Genomic DNA, 23,323 nt, shown 5'->3' on the forward strand with positions numbered 1-23,323 from the left:
AAGGCCTAGTACACTGTTGTCAAATATTTCTATATCAATAAATTTAAAATTCTATACTAGACTGCATCATTCTCTATTTTATATGTATTACAGTCTCATGCATTAAACTACATTCCTTATGGTTTTATAATAGACAACATTAGGGACAAAACAGAGACAAAACAATGTTAACAGATTTTGTTTGCAATTTCGCTTATTTGCTTCTAGGCTTACCTAAAAAGTCTTTGTTGACAAAGTATTAAATATTCTAAGAATGTAAGTTAAGAACAATGCCATAAAAATGCAAGTTTAAGAGTCAGTATACATGGAATGTTATCAACAAAAAAGGTTATCAGAATGAGTTCTTCAGTAAATTTGAGAAAAATTAGTTCTTAATAAAAATATTTCTCTTAAGGATTAGTGCATTTTTTTTTTCTTTTGTAAGGGGCCAGAGAATAAATATTTTAGGCTTTGTGTGCCATAGTCTTTGTTGTTACTACCCAACTATTGTGGCACAAAAGCAGCCATTAGATGTATTATACAGACAAAATGGAAACCAATGAGCGTAGCTGTGTCTCGCTAATACTTTATTTATAAAAACAGGTGTGGGCCAGATTGGTCCCATGAGCCATAGTTTGCCAGCTCCTGTTTAAAAGAATTAAAAAAAAAAAAGTTTACCAGATTTCCTTTGTCGCCGGCCCAACAAGTCTGTAACTGCTTTTCGGAATTTTTTTGCTTCTTCTTCATTGGCAAAATTAAGAGCAACTTGACAAGTCTGAAATATTTTTATTAAAAAAGGTAAACAACAAAAAACATGAGTCTAGCTTTATTTAATAAAAAAGTTGATAACAAAGTACATTTCTAAAGAAGGAAAGCTGAGTTTACTAGCAGACAAGAGCTTAGTTTAGCTTAGTTTTAATTTTATCTGAATAACTTAAGAATACTGAAAGCATGGAGAAGGCAAAGTAAAAGACTACTATTAGAAAAGTAGTAGTAGTAGACATTCAAATATTAAATGGAATATTCCATCTTCAACAACAACAAAAATAGCAAATTGAATTTGATCTTTCAATAGAACTCTACAAAATAATTTGGATTTCAGAAAAGGCAAACACCGGAAAAGTTGGTCAAATGCAGGTCAGCTCTATCTTCACTAGGTTGTATGTATTATTTAAATTATAACCTTAATTCAGATAAATTATTAAAGATGTGGAAACACACTGACATCGATTATGGCATTTTATGCACACTTTTATATATGTACATATATTTATATTTTATTAAGAAAAATGTGAAAAATAACAGCTAGAGAAGAAAATACTTTTTGAAAAGATATATCATCTAATCTAAACTTTTTTCTCATTATACAAAACTTAGGAAATACAAATATGAAAATAAAGAAAATTAAAATCGCCTATAACCTAGTTAGACAATCCCTGTGAGCATACAGTATGGAAATGCTTCTAACATCTTCCTCAAGTTTATGCAATAAATTTTTAAAATTCTATTCTCCCCTTATACACATTTATTGTATTTTTGCACTCTTCTAGGCCATGAACTATTCTTTCACAAAATAATTTGAATGGCAATATAACATTCAATATTTAAAAGATACCATGGATTAGTGGGCAATTAAGACTTCATTTTTATACATAAGAAAACTAAATACTGGAAAGATTAAGCTATCTATCCAAAGACAAAGATGACAAAAAACCAAATTTCTTTTCTACATAGCAAATTATATTTACAGTACTCTTTGGAATCTTTTTTTTTTTTTTTGGCCCTTTAAAATCTTAGACATTTCTGGGGCACCTGGGTGGCTCAGTCGTTAAGCATCTGCCTTCGGCTCAGGTCATGATCCCAGGGTCCTGGGATCAAGCCCAAATCAGTCTCCCTGCTCAGCAGGAAGCCTGCTTCTCCCTCTTCCACTCCCCCTGCTTGTGTTCCCTCTCTCGCTGTCTCTCTCTGTCAAATAAATAAATAAATAAAATGTTAAAAAAATAATAAAAATTAAAAAAAAAATCTTAGCCATTTCTTCCTATTTAGCTATACTATCTATGAAGAAGCTTTTAAAAGTAAAATAATTCTTTTTACTTTATACAATGTTTACACGGAAAGCTCATCAATGCTTTCCACAGACAAATATAAAAACATTTACATTAAACAGGGCAATAAAAAAAAATATGACTTACATCTCCAGCAAAGGTATGAAAATATCCTCTAGGACTATTATATACAAAGTTATTGTATAGCTCTTGTTCCCACAATAGTTTCCCATCCTAGAAAAACGTTAAAATAAGAGTTACCAAAAAGATAATCTCTAGGAATAAAACAAAATAGATGACTCATATTCAGGGAATTAGCTTTTACATGCACAGAAAACACACGTGTGTAAAACATAAATAACATAATTTAATCAGTAATTTCTTAACAAAAGAGTAAATTCTGGATGTTTCTTTCAAAAAACTACATAGCAAATGAGTTTAATTCAGTATGCTAAGACACAGTCTCATTAGCCTTGTATTCCCAAATATAGTTACTCAAATACAAAACTAGAACAATTACTAGATCATCAATGTTAGATAGAAGGACTAGAATACTGTTGTACATTCACTGATTATCAATGCATAGTTCCATCAGCAATAGACTGTGTGCTATCAAATATTACAGAACAGTTCATGCTCTCTTCCTCAATTCTGTAGATTCTGGGAGGGTCAAATATACCTTCTCTGTATTGTTCATTAACAATTTTTGAATTCCTAACTTATACACAGTGACCCTCTAATTAAATACTGGTAAAAGCAGTTAGTGTTGATCATGTGCAGAAAAAGACTGATGATTAAAGTGCACCGAGGTTAGAGTATAGTTAAGAGAACCATGGATGACTGGATTGTCATATCTATGGCTGCAGTAGAAGAAATATAATTAACCTAATACCAAAGGTGGCTAACTGCAAGTATTCAGCATTGGTTATCTATAATTAGAAATAAGTGGTTAGAGAAATATAAGTATTGTCCTATTCCGAAATCAAAGTTCTACCTAGACCATGACTTAAAGATATTCAGAAAACACTGTATGCACATATAATGCAATTCCTTTCTTCTCAGTGGAGTTATATGCACACTTGATTTCTAAACAGTGCTTCTCACTGGTGTTGAGAAATATGTCATAAAAACTAAACAGTTTTTTTCGAAACATGCATGTGTTCCCTATCGCCTAGAATCACTGCCATAGTGAGCGCCCACTACAGGAATATGCCATGTCTCTCAGCTGTCCTGGGGGATGGAGAAGCGGATGTTAAGAAGCACAGTTACAAAGTACAGTAACTTAAATCTTATTTAATCTCAGGGAAACACTTTGCATTAGAACCAGATGGTTCTCCCATTTTACAAATAAATAAGCCAAGGCCCAGAGAAGTAAAACAGTTTGACTACAATCTATCTATCCTTAAGCATCATCCAGGAGAGTTCACAGTCAGTTTATTTTTGGTAATTATTCCATTATACTTATCGCCATATCATATAAATATTACAAAAGCCTACCTATAGAAAAGGTTTTGTTTTTTTTAAATTTATTTATTTGCTAGAGAGAGAAAGAGTGAGGCAGGCAGAGGGAGAAGCAGGCTCCCCGCTGAGCAGGGAGCCCAATGTGGGACTCGATCCCAGGACTCTGGGATCATGACCTGAGCTGAAGACAGACACTTAACCAACTGAGCCAACTAGGCGTCCCCTATAGAAAAGGTTTTAAAAGATAAATGGAGGCTTCATCTCTGCACAAAGGTAATTACTTCTACAGTAACTGTAAGAGGGTGAATACCTGAGAATGGGCATTGAATCTAGGACAATATGGATTTGTGTTTGAATGTGAGAGGTACAAAGCTGCGAAAATCTGAACATACCTATGTTGAGACAACATAAGGAAAAATGGGTAGCAAACACATTATTATAGATACTGTATCATGCTTTAAACCTAGGATGAAGTAACTAACAGTACATACTAAACTAAAATATACTTCTATAGTTCCCTGAAAGGACTATATATGCTACTCTGTAATGGACAAAATGGAATGAAAGAGTACCATTAGAAAAAGAGAAAATATAAGGAAAGCCCACGATGTAAAGGTATTAAAAACAAAAACAAAAAAGTCCTTTAATATGTGGTGGCTGTGGAAAGATAAAATAGGGAACTATTCATGTTCTGGCTTACAACCTATTCCTATTTGGTTGCAATGCCCATGCTTCATTATCTAAAACCAAGCTTCACTCTTCTAATATTAAGTATAATTTAACAATACATACAGGATGAACAAAAATTATATATATAACAATATATATAAATATATATAAAAATTATAACTGAGGTTAAAAAACCTATTCACCTACAGTTTAAAGTGGAAACAAAACTCACCTTAATATCAAATATTCTTAAAAAATAAGATCTCTGTGGATTGTCCTTAACAAGACAAGCGACACCGCTGCACTTCTTTGACCACATACAGTTACGATCTGCTGCATATAACTGTACCACTGCTGAAGACATAGTCTGGAAAATATAAAATTTATAGCCATTACGTTCAAAATAACATTCAGATGACCACAGCCCCTGCTGACATCTTCACTGCAACCTCATGAGAGACATGCAACCGGAACCACCCAGCTATGCTGCTCCTGATTTCCTGTCCCACAGAAACAAGGAGATAATAAACATTTATTGTCACTTTAAGCCATTACTTTTTGAAGTAATTTCTTATGCAGTAGTAAATAACACAATATCTACACTAAAAATAACTATGGAAAGCAAACATTTACTGATGCTTAGAATGTGTCAAAAATCATGTTAAGCACTTTAAACTCAACTCCATTTAAATTTATTACTATTATAATCTCATTTTATGCTTGCAAACCCAAGGTTAAAGGGATAAATAATTTGCCTCAAATCACACAGCAAAGTGGCAGAGTTCCAAAGAAGACAATCTGTGACTTCAGATCCTATATTCTTACTCCCTGTAATATACAGTAGTCCCCCTTTATCCATGGGGCATACATTCCAAGACCCCCCCCAGTGGATGCCTGAAACTGCAGATAGTACAAATCCCATATATACTATGTTTTTTCCTACATATCTATGATGAAGTTTAATTTATAAATTAGGCATAGTAAGAGATTAAAAACAATAATGAAAAGTAAAATAGAACTATTACAACTATTGTAACAAAAGTTATGCAAATCTGGGATCTCTCTCAAAATATCTTATCATACTATACTCATCCTTCTTCTTGTGATGATGTGAGATGATAAAATGCCTATGTGAGCAGATGAAGTGAGGTGAATGCCGTAGGCATTACGATGTAGCGTTAGGCTACTACTGACCTTCTGACAATACGTCAGAAGGAGGACCATCTGCTTCCAAACTGCAGCTGACTGATCATGGGTAACTGAAATTGTAGAGAGCAAAACCGTGGATAAGGGAGGACTACTATACCATTTTCCAATACAGTGAACATTTAAGTAATGAGGTAGTAGTGTTAGTAAAGGCTGATGTCCATATAGCAGTTAACTACTTCAGTACGGTACTAAATCAAACCTGAGGCAAGATTTGAAGGTACAAATTATAGGGCTGGGCACTCTGAACATACCATCATCCTGGAAGATAGATTCTAATATCACCTTTTTATTATTTTTTTTTAAGATTTTATTTATTGGACAGAGAGACAGAAAGAGAGACAGAGAGAGAGCACAAGCAGGGGGAGCGGCAGGCAGAGGGAGAGGGAGAAGCAGGCTCCCCACTGAGCAGGGAGCAAAATGCGGGCTTGATCCCAGGATCCCGGGATCATGACCTGAGCCGAAGGCAGACACTGAGCCACCCAGTGCCCCTCTAATATCACCTTTTTTAAGGATGGCAAAACTAAGGGAAAAAAGACATTAAGTGACTTGCACTTGGCCATGCTTGAGAGCTATACATGAGAGCTATACTGAACAGATGAAGAATTATTTGAGTTATTATTGTACTAATTTTCTCTAGGATATACCTAACTAGTACCCTTTTAGATGTGTAAGAGAAAAGCTAATTGTTACAAGCAAGGAACACAGCACATTAAGTTTTACCATGTTGCCACCTCCCTCAGGGCAGCATCATGAAAAAATGGAAACTTTAGTTTAATTCTAAATTAAAGTTTTTTTTATATTATAATCCCGGACGTAACTATTCGATTTTAGTTTCTGTAAGAGTGATACACAGCACTTAAAAATCCTTTGAAAATAATAATCATGTTTTCTGGTCTAAATCTAGTGATTTCACTCCAAAACTAGAAACCAACGAAATAATTTAAAATACAACAAAAATTTATTATTTGTAATATAAATATGAAACAAAATATCTATATAAATAATTAGTTATGGGTTTTTTTAAATAAAAGGAATTTAAATAACCAGAAGTGACGAATGATTTAAGTAAGAACAGTACATAAAAAAAAAAGAACAGTACATCAGTTCAGTGAATACTGGGCATTGTTAAAGAAAATAGACTACATTAAGATTTAGAGATAAAGCTGTTTTGGGTTACTTAACTATGGCTAGGGAATGCCTTCCTTTGATAAGAGGATTCCAAAGAGCTAATATACACACACACACATACATATGCAGGTCTTTTATAGTAATAAAGTCAAAAGTGTAAGATCAGTGTACTTTTGGGGACCAAAATATATAAAGACTTTCCTAAGTAACACTACTCCATGTTATGTTTTTAAGTTTTGTAGACCAAACTCATCTCTGAATTTCAGAATCATGAATAGGACACAAAGCAGCAGGAAAATTTCCACAAGAGCCACTGAAAAAATTATGAAGATAGCTTAGAAACATAAAAAAATGTATATACTAAGATACTGGGCTTAAAAAAGGACACTGAAGAAAGTTGAGTATGCCTTTGACCTGCTCAAAACATACTTTGTTCTTCTGCAATTGTAATACATATCATCATCTACTTGGGCTCCCTGACCCCAAACTCCTAACACTAAAAACTTAAAAAAAAAAAAAAAAAAGAAGAAGGATTTTGCATATATTATCCAAAGGTATTAAAGACCAGGCTGAAGGATTCAAAATCAGATGAGTAAATTCATTCTAAGTCAAATTCATACAAATTAGAGCTCTTTTAGTATGATGCTGTCAAATGCATTCACTTCTAAAAAGAGAAACAACAAGGAAAATAGATACCAAGAAAAAAAAACATCAAAAAATCCTTTTAGGGGCACCTGGGTGGCTCAGTTGGTTGGGCGTCCAACTCTGGATTTCAGCTCAGGTCATGATCTCAGGGATCATCTGAGAGAGCCCCGTGTCTGCTCCCCACTCTGCAGGGAGTCTGCTGGTCTCCCACTCCCCCTACCCCTCTCCTACCTCACGCGAGCACGTGCGCACACTCTCTCTCAAATAAATAAACCTTTAAAAAAAAAAAAAATCCTTTACTTTTTTTTTTTAACCAAAAAACAAGAAGTAACAGCTTGCGAAAGAAACAACGTATTATCAAATAGAGTCTGAAATTCCATTATGGAAATTCCCTTGCCAAATGACCAAATATTAACATGTACAACACTGAATGTATATGTGAACTTAAGAAAAAGTAACAAAAAACTAAAAATCCACATTTAAACATTTATATAAAATTCTTAAAACATCTGCTTAAGAAATAAAGACCTGTGAAACAGTTCAGTAACATTCCACATAAACGTGGTTGGTACTATAAACCTCATTCTAAAACAATTTATAAAATTTTAATACTGAAGAAACCACCTAATCATAAGCTATTTTCAGTAACTGGATTTTCAAAATTTTGCTACAATCGTATTATCAGTCTAAGTATGCCCCTTTCACTCCCTTTTATCTTAAACTAGCAAAGTCTGAAAATTATATAAATTTTATATAAATTAATCATTATATAAATGATTAATTCAGGAAAATTACAGTGAATGCAAGAATAGCTTACACGCATAAAATTTAATATATAAATGCTAGAAATATAAAAACAGTAACTATCCCTTAGGCTCTAGATTGACAGTGTCTTAATTAAGTTTTTAAAAACATTCCTTCCATTCCTTTAAAGTAATTACAGCTAATCAACTCCATTACTTCTTGTCTTTCATAACTGAGAAGGTATTATTAAAAAACAACGGAGGGACAAGTACTTAGGAAAGGAAATCTATTAGCCCAATAATGTTAGGGTTAAAATTTGTTAATTAAAGGAAAAAAGTACTATATCAACTTTTGTAGAAATAGAACCTGTCTTACCTTACGCATTCCTGATATTTCAATACTAAGTTATTGCCATAGCATATTCATCCTCAGAACTTTGTCAAGGGCGGAAATAAGATAAAGGATGAATTCTGGGATGTGAATCCTTCCCACTGTCCTTCAACGGGGCAATTTACCTCTCAGGCTTACTCTGCACTGTTAGGAACGATTTCCCTGATTCGCTATGTTAAATGACTCTTTTTTTTTTTTTCCATATTTCTAGAGTACAGAATACCTTGTGTAAATCTTATTACATCACAGACCTTATTCTAAAATAGGATATTTTTTTCTATTGACTTATTACCCATTAAGTAGACTGCTTAATTCCCTTAAGCACCTAGTTTCTATACCACAGTATAGAAAGTATAGTTTCTAGACTACACTTTCACTTCACCTACACTTTGCTCGAAGTAAGCAAACATTTGCTAAATTAAAAATTACATATTCTGATCTTGATAATAATACTATGATAATGCCCTTGATTTTCGGATCCAGATCTTGGGGATATCTGGGTGGCCCAGTTGAGTTGGTTGAGCATCCGACTCTTGGTTTCGGCTCAGGTCCTGATCTCAGGATTGTGATATGGAGCCTGGCAGAGCCTGGCATCAGGCTCTGTGCTCAGTGGGGAGTCTGCTAAAGTTTCTCTCTCCCTCTGCCCCTCCCCTCTGCTCGCTCACATACACTCTTTTTCTCTCACATAAATAAAAAAACTTTTAAAAGGATATGCATCTTGAAGTATTATAAAGGGTATTATATTGGCAACTTACTCTCAAGTGATTCTGAAAATAATAATATGTATGTGTATATACATAGAAGAAACCCTGGTAAAATGTTATAAATGCTTGACAAATCTGAATGAAAGATATGCAGGAATTCTTTGCACTATATTTGCAACTTTTCTGTAAGTATGAAATTATTTTGAAATTAAAAAAATTTTAAAGCCCAAATGATTCATAAAAGTATAAGACTCTCAGCCTCCTTCCACAGCCATGACAGTCTTGGGAAGGTGGTTCTCTTCTCAGAGCCACTGCTACCTGTCCACATATAAAGCACCACCCACACTGACCCAAAACTAAGAAAACTACCACTTCTTCAAATTCCTTCTATACTGACACCAACTTTGTTAAAAGAAACTTCATCCTGAGTTAAGACTTAAATCACAAATATACGTCACTTCTATAGTTTAAATTCTTTTCACATTATCAGAACAACCGTGTTATATAACAGGTCAGAGTAAGAATTTTAGATGAGGAAAATAGATGTTTCTTTTATTACAGAATCAGCTAATAACAGGAAAAGACTGGAAGATACTAGGTCTTATAGATTCTTGCTTGACAACCAATCGCCTACAAGTACTAAGGGGACTTAACAGTGAATAATTGTCTACAACTATTATTATTTTAATAGTCCAATAAATAAACAATGTTGTTAGAGGAAATAATTTTTAAAGATATATATTCAATTAATATCCAAAATAAACTGAGTGTGGAAAAAAAAATCCCATGATTGAATAAGTAAGTCTTTTCTATGGTTGCAATGGCCTAGATTAATAGTCAAAACACTCCAGCTTTTATGTGTTGTGTGTACCCAAGTACCTAAAAACTAATCCAGGAAAATCCACCGTAAGTTTTCTTACTATATAAAGCTATTTTAAATATGTTCCTAAATACTCTGATGATATATTCATGTGAAATGTCCCATTCGTATCATGAATATGAAATTTTAATATGAAGCATAAGAGGAATCACAAAAGTAAAGAAAAATAAAGAATTTGGTTGTACTTCAAATAAAAATTAAAAATTATTTAAACAAGGAATCTGGCTGAATTCTTATAATTACTTTAACTATGCAGTGATCTCAAGGAGCCATTTTCTAAATAATTAAAGTATAAAAACACCTCAGTTACATGGTCACCTAAAAAACCCAATACAGAAACCAGCAATTTAAAAAACAGAAGCAAGAGTCCTGATTGGTGAGTACCAATGAAAATTATCCAGAAAAAGAAAACACAAATCATTTACTCTGGAAAGGAGAGATTTCATCACCTGGTAATTTCCACAGTGTGAACCAGAAAAAGAAAGAAAAAACAACAGAAAAAGGAAGAAATTAAAAAAAAAGAATACATCAAAGATAGAAGACTCCACAAGAAACAGTAATTTTTAAAAAAGCAAAGTTGGAGGACTAGAAGAAGAAGAGGACGAAAGCAGTAAGTAACAGAATCTCAACAGTGGAAAAAAAATGGAGCCACGTGAGAACAGCTGCTGTCTTGTGGATCAAGCAGAAATAGTCTTTTAGGCCTTAGGAGCTGTTTAAGAAAACAACCATGTTAGGTATACTCATTTACCAAATGTTTACTGAGTACCTATTGCATGCATGGAACTGTGATAAATGGGGGTGGGTGGGAATGAAAGTGAGGTCAAGTAAAAAAATTTATTACACAGGCATGGTCCTCATGAAACGGGTTCTAACGGGCACACAGACATTAATAAATATTACAAACGCTATGAAGGAAAAATTCAGTACGCAGGAAAAATGTAAAACCTACCCAGCATGGGAAGACTTCCCAAAAGTAACAATTTACCTAAAGGATGAAACTGAGTCAGGTGAGCAAAGGGGTGAAGGGAAGAGGGAGTGGAAACAACGTTCTATGCAGACATATCAACAAAGACCCTACCATGGGAAAATGCTAAGGGAGTTTGAGGAGCTGAGAAACAGAACAGTGGCATGGAATGAAGCTACAGACTTCATATTAAAGTAACATAAAAAAATAGCTCACCTCTGTGGTTTAGAGAGATAAACAGCCACGTGTAGTTTGGAAAACCTTGTCTGGAGATGTGGTACAGTGGTTTATTATTCCTATAATGGCTTTTGATGCCCCTTAGTATACCAGTTCTGGTATACTCTCCTCCCCCACTGACCCTGGGTTTGTCCATATAACTTGCTTTGACCAACAGGACCTCTGCAGATATAAGAAGCTTGAAAAATACTTGTACAATGTGGCTTGCCCTCTTGGAACTGCTGCCCTAAAATCTTGGGGTGAAAGAGCATATGGAGAGCAAGGCCCCCATCATATTACTTGACTTTGCTGAGTCCAGTTCCAATCAGACCTGCCAGCTGAATGTCACTGCATGAGTGAGCACAGGTGACAAAGTAACCACTCCACCAATCCACAGAATCATAAAAAATAAACCGATGCTGCTTTAAGTCCAACATTTTTAGGTGGTTTGTTTGCAGCAATATGTAGGAGATTATTTTTTAATATAATAGATGGTGCTAGCTCCTTTCTCCCATTCATTTATATTGAACTTGTGTTTAAAATTACCAGTGAAGTCACCAAAATTTTTTATCTACAAATCATAAAGTTCTAGAGCTCACTCTCACTATCAATGCATTTTCTTTTTTGGAATCATTTTTAAAATGCACTTTATATCCAAAAGGCTTACTAAAAAGTATGTACTGAACAAGAGACTAGGCTCACTTACTAAACCACTCATAGACACACATCAATCTCATATGGTGCCTGTGATTTAAATTCATACATCAAAAAATTATAAATTATATGGCAAAGACCTTTAGCATTACCTACAATCAAAATTATAGATGCTAAAACCACAAATGGCAAGTTTTACTGTACTCTTAATTTTCTACTTGAAGGATAACCATATATAGATAAAGGTGAGAGTAATACTGATCTCATTACAGACTGGGTTATGCTTGCGAATAGGTGAGGACACTGTGTTAAAAGAGCAGCAAACAGGTGTTGGCTTGCTCTCCTCTGCCTCTCCCTTCCCTGCAGGATAAGCGGACCTGCTGCAAGGAGTTTTTCTTCCTTCCTCTTCTGTCTCCTCTTCCCTTTGTCTGCCTCTCTCTTACAAGGTCAGTAAAACCTATGGTAAAACCTGAAGTGTGGGTTTCAATTTTCAGGGAATGAAGGTAGAGGTAGGAAGGAGGTTCCCTAGGATTACCACCTCAGCTGACCGAAGGTTAACATTTACCAGTTGAGACCCAAGCCCTGGTTAACAATATGTGTATAAGTGTATAAAATATATTATAAAATTATAAAATATATAAAGTATATTATAAAGTATGTTGTTTCATAAAATATGCATTACATATTTATAAAATGGTACATATATTTTATGTGTATAAAACATAAGTATATATATTTATAATTATACATTTTTATTATAAAATATACCTATTCATTATAAAAATATATTTTTTATTCTACCACTTTCCTGTGCAAATAACAGTTTGGGAAGAGAAGGTGGAAAGGCAGGTAGTTTGGTCACTGACAGGATTTCAGTGTTCCTGAACCTAATACCACTTCACCATAAATTTATCCAGAGTATAATCCAAACCCCTCATTTTACAGAAGAGGTCAATTTATTTGCCAAAGGTCATCTTGGTCAGCTCTGGATGAACTTCACAATCAGATGCTCATTTTATATTTACCATACACTACTCACTGATTCATCTCAGTTCCTAATTTGTTATATTTTTGCCCTATCCCATCTAAATGATTCTCAAAGAACTGTGTATCTTTAATATAATTTTATTCATCTACTAATCCCATTTGGTTTACCTTATTTTGGGGGAGTGTGGCGGGGGGTTAGTGGTGGTGGAAAACAAAGGGTTGCTAGTGCATGAGAAGAAAGGATCTTTATGAAAAAAAAAAAAACTTCAAACAGATGTAAGTTATACGTCCTGGGGTCATAGGTAGATTTACCATGAAGTCTATTAGTTTAAGCTTTACTTGGAAGCTTTAAGCTTTACCTTTACTTGGAAGGGCCCCTTACAAGGTTTGGCTCATTCTCCTTTGGGGATCACGTGAGGTAGCAGCAACCCCAGCCTCACGCTTAGGGACTCTTCTCTAGCTATCCTTGAAGGTTATCCTGGTACTTCCATCAAGGCTGTACTATCTCAACATCTGCCCAGCCCCAGCAAATAACCTGTCCCCTCTTGGACCACAAAATGCATCCAGACCCAATCTTTAACCCCAAGGAAAAGGTCTGAATGACTGCTGTCTAGCTCCCTGCTGGGGGTGGCATACTAAGACCAAACTTCACAAAGTGGGGATGGCGATGGGGAAGTGGTTCAGCCAACTGAGATCAAAGGGCTGGAGTTTTCCCCAGGTAAGAAGCACCCTCTAAACAAACTGAAGGAAATTAAAGATGTATTATTACCAGTAACTGGTTTCAGGAAATTTCTTTCAGCTTCACAACTATCAACATTTTGATCAAACATACTAGAGCAGGAGTCTTCTTCTGTAAAGTGCCAGACAGTTAATATTTTAGGCTTCGCTGGCTATTTGGTCTCTTTTACCTCTGCTGCTACATGTGTACAAGAGCAGCCATAGATAATTTGGAGATGCATATGTTCCAATAAAACTTTATTTACAAACACAAGAAGGCTGGATTTAGTATGCAGGCTATAGTTTGCCAAGCCATGTATAAACAGAAAGGTTCTCTCTAAAAAAAATATAAAATTGTTGTCATGTAAAGAGGTGTTCAGTGAATATGTAGCTAAATTAGATAGGAAAAAAGTATCAAGGTGTATCAGTCAATTAATAATAATAGCAATAAGTTATAATAATAAGTAATAAGCTATTATTCTGGATTTTGTGATGCTTATGGTATTTTTTTGTTGTGATCTTTTCTCATACTATATAACTATTCATTTTTATATTAATTTTGGATTCTTTTTTTGAAGAGAATCCCTCCAAATTGTCTATGTTTCAGGCCACAAAACCTGGGTCAGCCTTACTGGGAGTAAGAAAATGATGCATCAGTTGCAGCAACAGAACTTTGTATCTAAAAAAAAAATGAATTATCTAAGTCAATATATTCCTTTTGCCTAACTAAACTTAATGTAGTAACTTTTTAACATACAATGACCTTGCCCACATAAGAAAACTGTGGCCAAGCAACTTCAAAAAACCACTCAATAAAAAAAGTATGAAAAGCCAGTGGGTACATATGTGTGTATGTGGATGGGCTATAAGTCTTTTATAGTCAACCTTCTATCCAAAGTAAAAATCCTTCATATAACATTCTTAATAGATAATTAAATAACATTTGCTTGAATGCTTGCTGTAATGAAGAGTTCACAACTTGAGGGGAAAAACTCCTATTGTTGAGCAACTCAGAAAATTAATACTGAATCTAATCCTGTTTTCCTGGCAATTCCCACTCATAGGTATTTAATTTTTAATCATTCATTTAAATATCTGTTGAACATGTGCTATATGATAGGCACAGGGCTAGTTACTGTAGCTATGATGCTATAAAACTGGAAATGTACACTGTTCCCCACTAATTGCAGCATACTTATATCTGTGTAATGGTAATAACATTTTCACTTCCATGAAGATGTATGTGTTCCAACAACCCTACTTCTCAGGTCATCTCTTTTTCAGCAGGAATTTATTTTGATTATTCTTCATCTGACCTGATTTATGGATTCCTTATCAGTCTGGTAAAATGAAACAGATAATATTTACATGTGGTCTGAACAGTGCAGAACGTGAACAAAATGATGGAGGAAATAATTTGTTTCTAATTGCAAAAGAAATGCATGTGTGGTCTTATTCTCCTCTATCACATGGTATACAGAAGACACATGGGACCATCTTTTTCTAAATCATTATCCGCTCTCACCTCCTGATCTTCCATTTCAATTCTGTGCTCTCAAAAACAAAACACTCTCTCTCACCATCCTTTTCCCTGGCTAATTCTGCTCACCTTTCAAACCTCAGTTCAGATGTCATCTATCATATCCCTTCCCTGACTTCCTCAAAGTGTTACAACTTAACTAACTATTAATATCTCACTATTTATTAGAATAACAACATAAGCTTGCCTAACAAGGCCCCTTAGTTAGCTTCAGTCATCAAAACTCGGAAGGAGGAATCACTTTTTCTTTTCACTGGGCCTTACCAAGAAGATTCTCTTAAAAAGTCACTGGACTGGTTAGATAATTAGTCCTCTCAAACTACACCAATGGTCAGGTTAAACATTTTTTAGTAGACAGGAAATGCTAAAGAATAAAATGAAATATAGAATTAAAAAGTCTATAAGCAAACATGCTGAGAAACTTAAAGTTCATTAAAAAAATACAAGGAGGGGCGCCTGGGTGGCTCAGTCGTTAAGCATCTGCCTTCAGCTCAGGTCATGATCCCAGGGTCCTGGGATCGAGCCCCGTATCGGGCTCCCTGCTCAGTGGGAAGCCTGCTTCTCCCTCTCCCACTCCCCCTGCTTGTGTTCCCTCTCTCCTGCCTCTCTCTGTCAAATAAATAAATAAAATCTTTAAAACAAACAAACAAACAAAAAACACAAGGAACACAGTCAATAATATTGTAATAACGTTGTATGGTGACAGATGGTAACTACACTTTTGGTGGTGAGCATATGTTGTACACCTAAAACTAATGTAAGATTGTATGTCAACTATACTTCAACAATAAATAATAAATACTTGGAATAGGAAAAATTATGATCTCTGATGTAGCTAGTGTAAGAGTTTTCCCACTAGCACACAGAGATACTAAAAATAACAATTCTCTGAACGGAAGCCCAGTTGAGTGCTGCCTGGACAGAAGATCTGCCATAAATCCTCTGCAATAGAGCCCACATACTCAGAAAATATACGCAAGCATTACTCAAACAATCTTGCTTATGCAAAACAGTAGTAGATCTACAAGATACTGAGATAAAAGTATCTAATAACTAGCAGGGATGAGAAATATTACATAAACAAAGATAATATAACATACAGTGTGAAAGAAGAGCTGTAACTGACTAGCAATAACCCTAAAAAAGTTAAGTCTTAAGCATAGGCAAAATGAACAAATTCGTAAGATGCAGCATGATATGACAATTTGTATCCTACAATAATGGTATACTTCCTTTGGAGCAAGGAAACAGAGCATAGTAAAATATATGGTACCCAGATTGTTCACACAGATGATCTAGTTTATCATATAGAAGTTAAAATAAATTTAGTAATGTGTTTGGTCTATTTTACTAAAACTAAACTAAATTGTGTGAAAAGAGTAACATATTTTAGAAAGCCTTCCATCAAAATCACTGGAATACTTCAAATCTTACATCTGTTAATTCAGATCTTCAAAACCTTAATATTATCCAAAATTATTCAGGCAACTGGAATTTTCTAGGTCATCAAGAAAAATAAACACTCAACTCATTAAATTCAGCTATACAATGAGATACTATACCGCTGCTAAAAAAAAAAAAAGAGAGAGAGAATGAAGAAGCCCTAAGTAATGATAAAAATTCTCAAGATACATTGTTATGTGAGAAGCAAGCAAGCTGTAAAATGAAAGGTATAGCATGTGAACATTTGTGCACAACAGCAGGAGCAAGAATCTGTATTTGCCGCAGTATGCATAAAACTGGAAAGGGACACAGTAGCTAGCTGTTTTATGTATGTACAGGGTGTTTTGTCAGGGAAGAAAGGACTAGGCAAATCCAAGATAGGATGGAAAAGAAACTTTTTACTTTCATACATTTTGATTTTAAACCATGTGACTCTTTTAGCTTTTCAAAAAACTAAATATTGATTTGAAAATACGCAAGACAAAGAAAAAGACCTATTCAAGTCCTATCATGTTATAAGTCTGGGGGAAAAAAGGTCTTTGTGAACTGTAAACTGTAACTCAGGAGGAATTTCTAGTAGCTTTTAAAAAGCTTTCCCCTTAAAAATTAAAAGTGAACACTGCTGAGGGGCGCCTGGGCGGCTCAGTCATTGAACGTCTGCCTTCATCTCAGGTCATGATCCCAGGGTCCTGGGATCGAGCCCCGCATCGGGCTCCCTGCTCGATGGGAAGCCTGCTTCTCCCTTTCCCACTCCCCCTGCTTGTGTTCCCTCTCTCGCTGTGTCTCTCTCTGTCAAATAAATAAATAAAATCTTAAAAAGATAAATAAAAGTGAACACTGCTGAATATAACACTACACATAACATACTGTAGTATCTGAAGGCATAAAGTAATAAAAAAGCAAACTTTGGCTACTATAAAGAGACAGCAAAGGCCAATGTCTATGCTTTCTTTCACAAACTTTCCCTCTGAGTCTTCTGAACTTTTAAACATGATTAATCAAGACAAGCAAGTTTAAATAAAATTCAATTGGCTTTGTCTTCCCTATTTGTTTTCTATATGCAGCAACTCATAATTATCCAAGCTTTTATAGTCACAAGGATGTGTGTACATATTATATACACATACGTATATATGTGAGTACATATATTATATATACACACATTTCTTTTGTACACATTATATATTATATCCATAAACACATTTAATTTGCTTGACTTTCATATGTACAATCAAGGTGGGGGAAAGACATGCAAAGAGAAGGTTAATCTGAGAGTAAACCGATAGTTTAAATTCAACATACAACCTAACTAAGGACTTTAAATTCAACATTTGAATAGACTTTTTTTTTTTTAAAGATTTTATTTATTTATTTGACAGAGAGAGACACAGCGAGAGAGGGAACACAGGCAGGGGGAGTGGGAGAGGGAGAAGCAGGCTTCCCGCTGAACAGGGAGCCCGACGCAGGGCTCGATCCCAGGACCCTGGGATCATGAGCTGAGCCAAAGGCAGACGCTTAACAACTGAGCCACCCAGGCGCCCCTAAATTCAACATCTGAGACTCATACATTATGTGTAACAATTAGAAAAAAAAAGGGAAAGGCAAGAATCTTTTTTTTTTAAGATTTTATTTACCTGAGAGAGAGAGAATGAGAGAAAGAGAGGGAGAGCACCTGAGAGGGGAGAGGGTCAGAGGGTCAAATATCCTCAGAAAGCTCAATATTGCTACTTTCAAAAGGCATTTTTTATTCAAAATGCATGAACCAATATTTCTAACTGCAGTTACCATTACTGAAACTAAATGAACATGCCTAACTAGATGTTTGACTGCAACTACCACAAAGGAGTAGGAAGCAGACTATATTAAAATAAAAGGAAGATCATGTTATTTTTTCTTTTAAAACATCTTTACTATTAATAAACCATAAACTTGGGGGGGGCAGGGGAAAATGTTAAGATTTTATACAATGTAATTCTACTCTTTAATATTACACTAAGTGCTGCTATAAAGGCAAAAACAACAAGCTAATGATTTTCTCTCTAAATGGAATAAGTGGCATGGCTCCCATGCAAATATTTAATAACTTGAATGTTTTATTTTTTAACGCTTAAATTATTTGGGAACTAATTAACTTTGAGCCAAACAGATTTTACAATGGTGTTGTTCTCTCCAGGTGAGTGCCTTATCTGGGTGGCTAGGCAGGAGGTGGAAGGGTGCAATATATTAGGTTCTAGGTTCCTCTCTGTTCTTTGGAGCTGCACTAATAAGGAGGTCAATAGCCACACAGTAGCTATTTAAAGTTGAAAATTCAGGTCCTTGGTCATACTAGCCACATTTCAAATGCTCAATAGCTATGGGTAACCACTTATTAAATGGTACAAAATATGTCCACCATTATAAAAAGTTTCATTGGACAGTACTGCTCTGGAAAATCCTAGGGAAGAGATTTTATATAAATATTTTCTTAGAATAAGACACGGAATTTATAAGGTCAAGGGTAGAAGAGAGTCAGGATCATTAAACAAAGAATATTCATAATAAAAAGAATAAAATCAGGGCGCCTGGGTGGCTCAGTTGGTTAAGCGACTGCCTTCGGCTCAGGTCATGATCCTGGAGTCCCTGGATCGAGTCCCGCATCAGGCTCCCTGCTTGGCAGGGAGCCTGCTTCTCCCTCTGACCCTCCCCCCCTCTCATGTGCTCTCTCTCTCTCATTCTCTCTGTCTCAAATAAATAAATAAATAAATAAATAAATAAATCTTTAAAAAAAAAGAATAAAATCATATTCATGAAATGTCTGGCTAACTTAGAGACTAAGTTTGAATAATAGGTCATTAAATTCAATTTAACAGATACTTATGATATGCTGAAAATGGAAAAACAATTAAGGGCTGGTCTCTATCTTTGATGAGTTAATAACCTAGTTAGGGAGATATGTTTAAAAAAATAACAAAGTATGCTACCAAATAAAAATGTACCACATGAGATGTACCCAAAAGCAGAAATAACGTGCTCTGGGAAGGCTGAGAAGCAAACCCTGAATTCTCACTGGGGACAAGGTGAGGGCAGAGAATCAGAGATGTCCCAGGGAAGAATAATGTGAGGACTAAAGCACTAACTCTGGGATAGATCCCACCACTTACTTGCTATGTGATTTTAGGTGATTATGCACTTCTCTTCCCTATCCATTTCCTGATCTGCAAAATGGGGATAATATTACTAACCTCATTTTGTGCTATAGAGCAAATTAGTTAATACATGTAAAGTGCTCTGAACAATTTCTTCATCATAGGGTGATTAAAATTAAATAATACACAGAAAGTACTTAGAAAATTGCAGGTCATTGTATGCACTTACTGAATGTTATTATTATGACACTGCTATTATCAGATTATCAGTTGCTACATTTCCAATCAGATCATTTTAAAGCTCTACTACTAGCTTACAGAAACTAGTAATTAGAGGATTAATATTTCCTGTTTTCAGCAAGATGGTCAATTAAAATAAGGAGAACGAGAAAGAACCCTAAGCTTGCAAAACATGAAAGACACCCTTACACCTTCACGGTCTGGAAATCTAGGATCAGAATTATAACTAAAGAAGCACCTCAGTTACAGTAAATATTTTTTTAAGATTTTATTTGAGAGAGAGAGCGAGCTGGGGGGGAGGAGTGGAGGGAGAGAGACAAGCAGACTCCGCACTGAGCACAGAGCCCAACACAGGGTTTGATCCCAGGACCCTGAAATCATGACCTGAGCCAAAATCAAGAGTCTGACACCCAAACGACTGAGCCACCCAGGCACCCCCAGTTTAAGGATGGCACCTAAAGCAGGTTTAGGTCAGTAACACACCAAATAAATAATCATGTACTATATCTCAACAGAATTTTCACTTTTACACACATGGTAAACCTATCTTAAGCAGGGACTGCCTGTCCCCCATCCCTAATACTTCTGATGTTAGAAACTCACTGCCTCTCTCCAGGGACAAGCACCTGGGTTGAAGCTCAACAGAGATTCTCTCCCCAAAATTTAGAATTATAAACTGAGTCACAGGACTGAGGGTTGAAGGAGGAGATGACTGGAATTGAGAGAAATTCCACCAACTCCTGCTATTGTTCTCAGAACTTCCCAGCGTCCTGCTGTTCCTGAAGTTTTATTGTTCAATTCTGTTCCGGATTCCAAGGGATCCTGATAGCCAATAAATTCCTTTTTGCTTAAGCCAGCCAGAATTAGTTTCTGTTATTTATACCAAAGAACCTTAACTAACGATACACTTGTTAAAGTAAATTTTTATATTCAGTATATTCTCATACCTCTGAGTTCTTAATGGAACGAGAAAGGACACATTTTCCACTATATGTATATGCCCAACTGTATAAATGGGGATCTGAAATTTATACTTTCCTTTGGCCTGAAGTATTTTAATAGCCTAAGAGGACACTCTGCTTTTATTTTATTTTCCATATATTCTTGTCATTTTTAATTTTTAAAATTTTTAATTTTTTTTTTTTTTTAAGATTTAATTTGAGAGAGAGGGAGAGCAAGCGCATGCAGAGAGAGGGAGAAGCAGATTCCCTGCGGAGCAGGGAGCCTGATGCGGGGCTTGATCCCAGGACCCTGAGATCATGACCTGAGCCGAAGGCAGATGCTTAACCGAATGAACCACCGAGGCACCCTGTCAATTATCTTTTAATGTATAGGTTCATGCTCAAAAAACATAATAGGTTCCTATTTGACAAGAATAAGGTCCAACTGTTTGGCAAGGATTCAAGCTTTTTTTTTTTTCCAAAAAAATTTTTTTTTTTTTAAGATTTTATTTATTTGCGAGAAAGAGAATGAGAGACAGAGAGCATGAGAGGGGGGAGGGTCAGAGGGAGAAGCAGACTCCCTGCTGAGCAGGGAGCCCAACGTGGGACTCGATCCAGGGACTCCAGGATCATGACCTGAGCCGAAGGCAGTCGCTTAACCAACTGAGCCACCCAGGCACCCTGATTCAAGCTCTTTCTTAACCTAAGGTAATTAACAACTTTACCTTCATCTCCTCCTATTAACCCAATATATATCAGATAGCAACCAAATAATCTGCAGATGCCCATCCATACATACCATACTTCCCATCTTAACTCATGATGTTTGTTTACTCTGCTGTAATATTAAGTTTGAAACTTTTCAAATTCCACATACCTAGTTCAAATATCACACTCTTTGATCTAGTTTTTCCTCAAACACTTCTCCCTCTGCATATTCCCATGTTTCATTTACACATCCAATGAAGCACATATCATTGAATGACTTGTGATAGGTCCCTACACAGGGTCTGCTTCACCAATACACCATTCATCCTGTGAAAACAAGGGCCATGTATTCTCCAATTATGTATACTTAGCCTGAGGACAGTATCTTATATGCATTTTGCACTCATTCATTAGCTCAACTAAACTGAAAGCGGTGTCTTTCTTAGAATCATATCAGTTAGTGCTACATTACCACAATTATTTTAAATAATTTTTCAGAAAGGTAAAAACTGCTAGTCTGTAGTATATAAATTATTTTTAGAAGAATGACAACAGTTCTCTTCTTGGCATTTCAACTAGTCATAAACATCAGTATGAAATGGTGAAAACCCCAAATTAATGCATCCCCATTTCTAATATTTTAAAGCCACAAACCATAGAATTTGCTTCCATTTCAACCTCCATTCATAGACGAGAGAGGCAAGCCTTATCCTTCATCACTGAATTGACTTGGAACCTTTTTTCATAATGCCAATATAATAATGATTTGATTATTGTAGCTTTATCAAAATCTTAAAGTCAGGTACGGTGGACCAACATTTTTCTTTGTTCAAGATTGTTTTGGCTATTCTAGGTCCTCTGAATTTCCATCTAAATTTTTTAAAAAGTGTTTCAACTTTTTCCTTCTGCGATTTTGGTTGGGATTATGTTAAATCTATTGATCAATTTGGTGAGAATGGGTATGTAACAATATTGAGTTTTCCAATCTATGAACATATCTCAATATTCATTTATTTCTAGGTATTTTCTTCATATGGTATTGTAAATGGTGTTGTTTAAAATTTTTATTTTCGGGGCGCCTGGGTGGCTCAGACGTTAAACGTCTGCCTTTGGCTCAGGTCATGATCCCAGGGTCCTGGGATCGAGCCCCACGGGGAGCCTGCTTCTCCCTCTCCCACTCCCCCTGCTTGTGTTCCCTCTCTCACTGTGTCTGTCTCTGTCAAATAAATAAAATCTTAAAAAAATTTTTTTTAATTTTCTAATTGCTAACATATACAAGTATGTAGTACATTGACCTTGTATCCTGAAACCTGTTAAACCTGCTAAATTCAATTAGCTCCAGTAGCTTTTTTTTTTAAGATTCTGTATTTTTTTAGATTCTGTAATATTTTTATGCATATAACCATGTCTTCTGTGAATAATGGAAGTTTTATTTTTTTCCTCCCCATCTTTATGCCTTTTATTATTCCTGCCTTATTTACCTAGTTTGGATAGAAGTGGTAAGAACAGACATTCCATCCTTGTTCTTGATATTGGTGGGGGAAAGTATGCTTTTGTCATTGACATCCTTTTTCAAATTTAGGAAGTTGCTGTTTATGCTTAGTTTGCTGAGAACTTTTATCATGAATAATGTTCAATTTTGTCAGCTGTTTTTTCTGCATCTATTGAGATGATCTATATGATTTTTTTTTTCTATTTTGTTAATGAGACAAAGTACATCGATGACCCTACTTGGTCATGATTCTTCTTCATGAATTACAATTGTCAAATGAATAACTATATGGAAAAAAATGAATCTCTAAAGAAAAAAAAAATGAAATGATCATCTCATCTGACCCCTTCTGCACTCCATATACAACAATGAATTAGAGATGAAAAAATTAGAAATGAAACCTAAACATAAAAAGTTAGAACCACAAAACTTCTAGAAGAAG

The 23,323-nt window shown here is 35.2% G+C and overlaps 1 protein-coding gene across 1 annotated transcript in view; it reads right to left on the reverse strand.

Moving 5' to 3' along the window:
• Positions 1 to 23,323, reverse strand: part of WASL (WASP like actin nucleation promoting factor) — a 67,234-nt gene that overhangs the window by 26,495 nt on the left and 17,416 nt on the right. Inside the window, 3 exon segments of the mRNA XM_021699287.2 lie at positions 658 to 754; positions 2,172 to 2,258; positions 4,387 to 4,521. Coding sequence (XP_021554962.1) covers positions 658 to 754; positions 2,172 to 2,258; positions 4,387 to 4,521 — 319 coding nt within the window.

This window comes from Neomonachus schauinslandi, chromosome 12 (assembly GCF_002201575.2).
Source record: "Neomonachus schauinslandi chromosome 12, ASM220157v2, whole genome shotgun sequence".
Classification (NCBI taxonomy): Eukaryota; Metazoa; Chordata; class Mammalia; order Carnivora; family Phocidae; genus Neomonachus; species Neomonachus schauinslandi.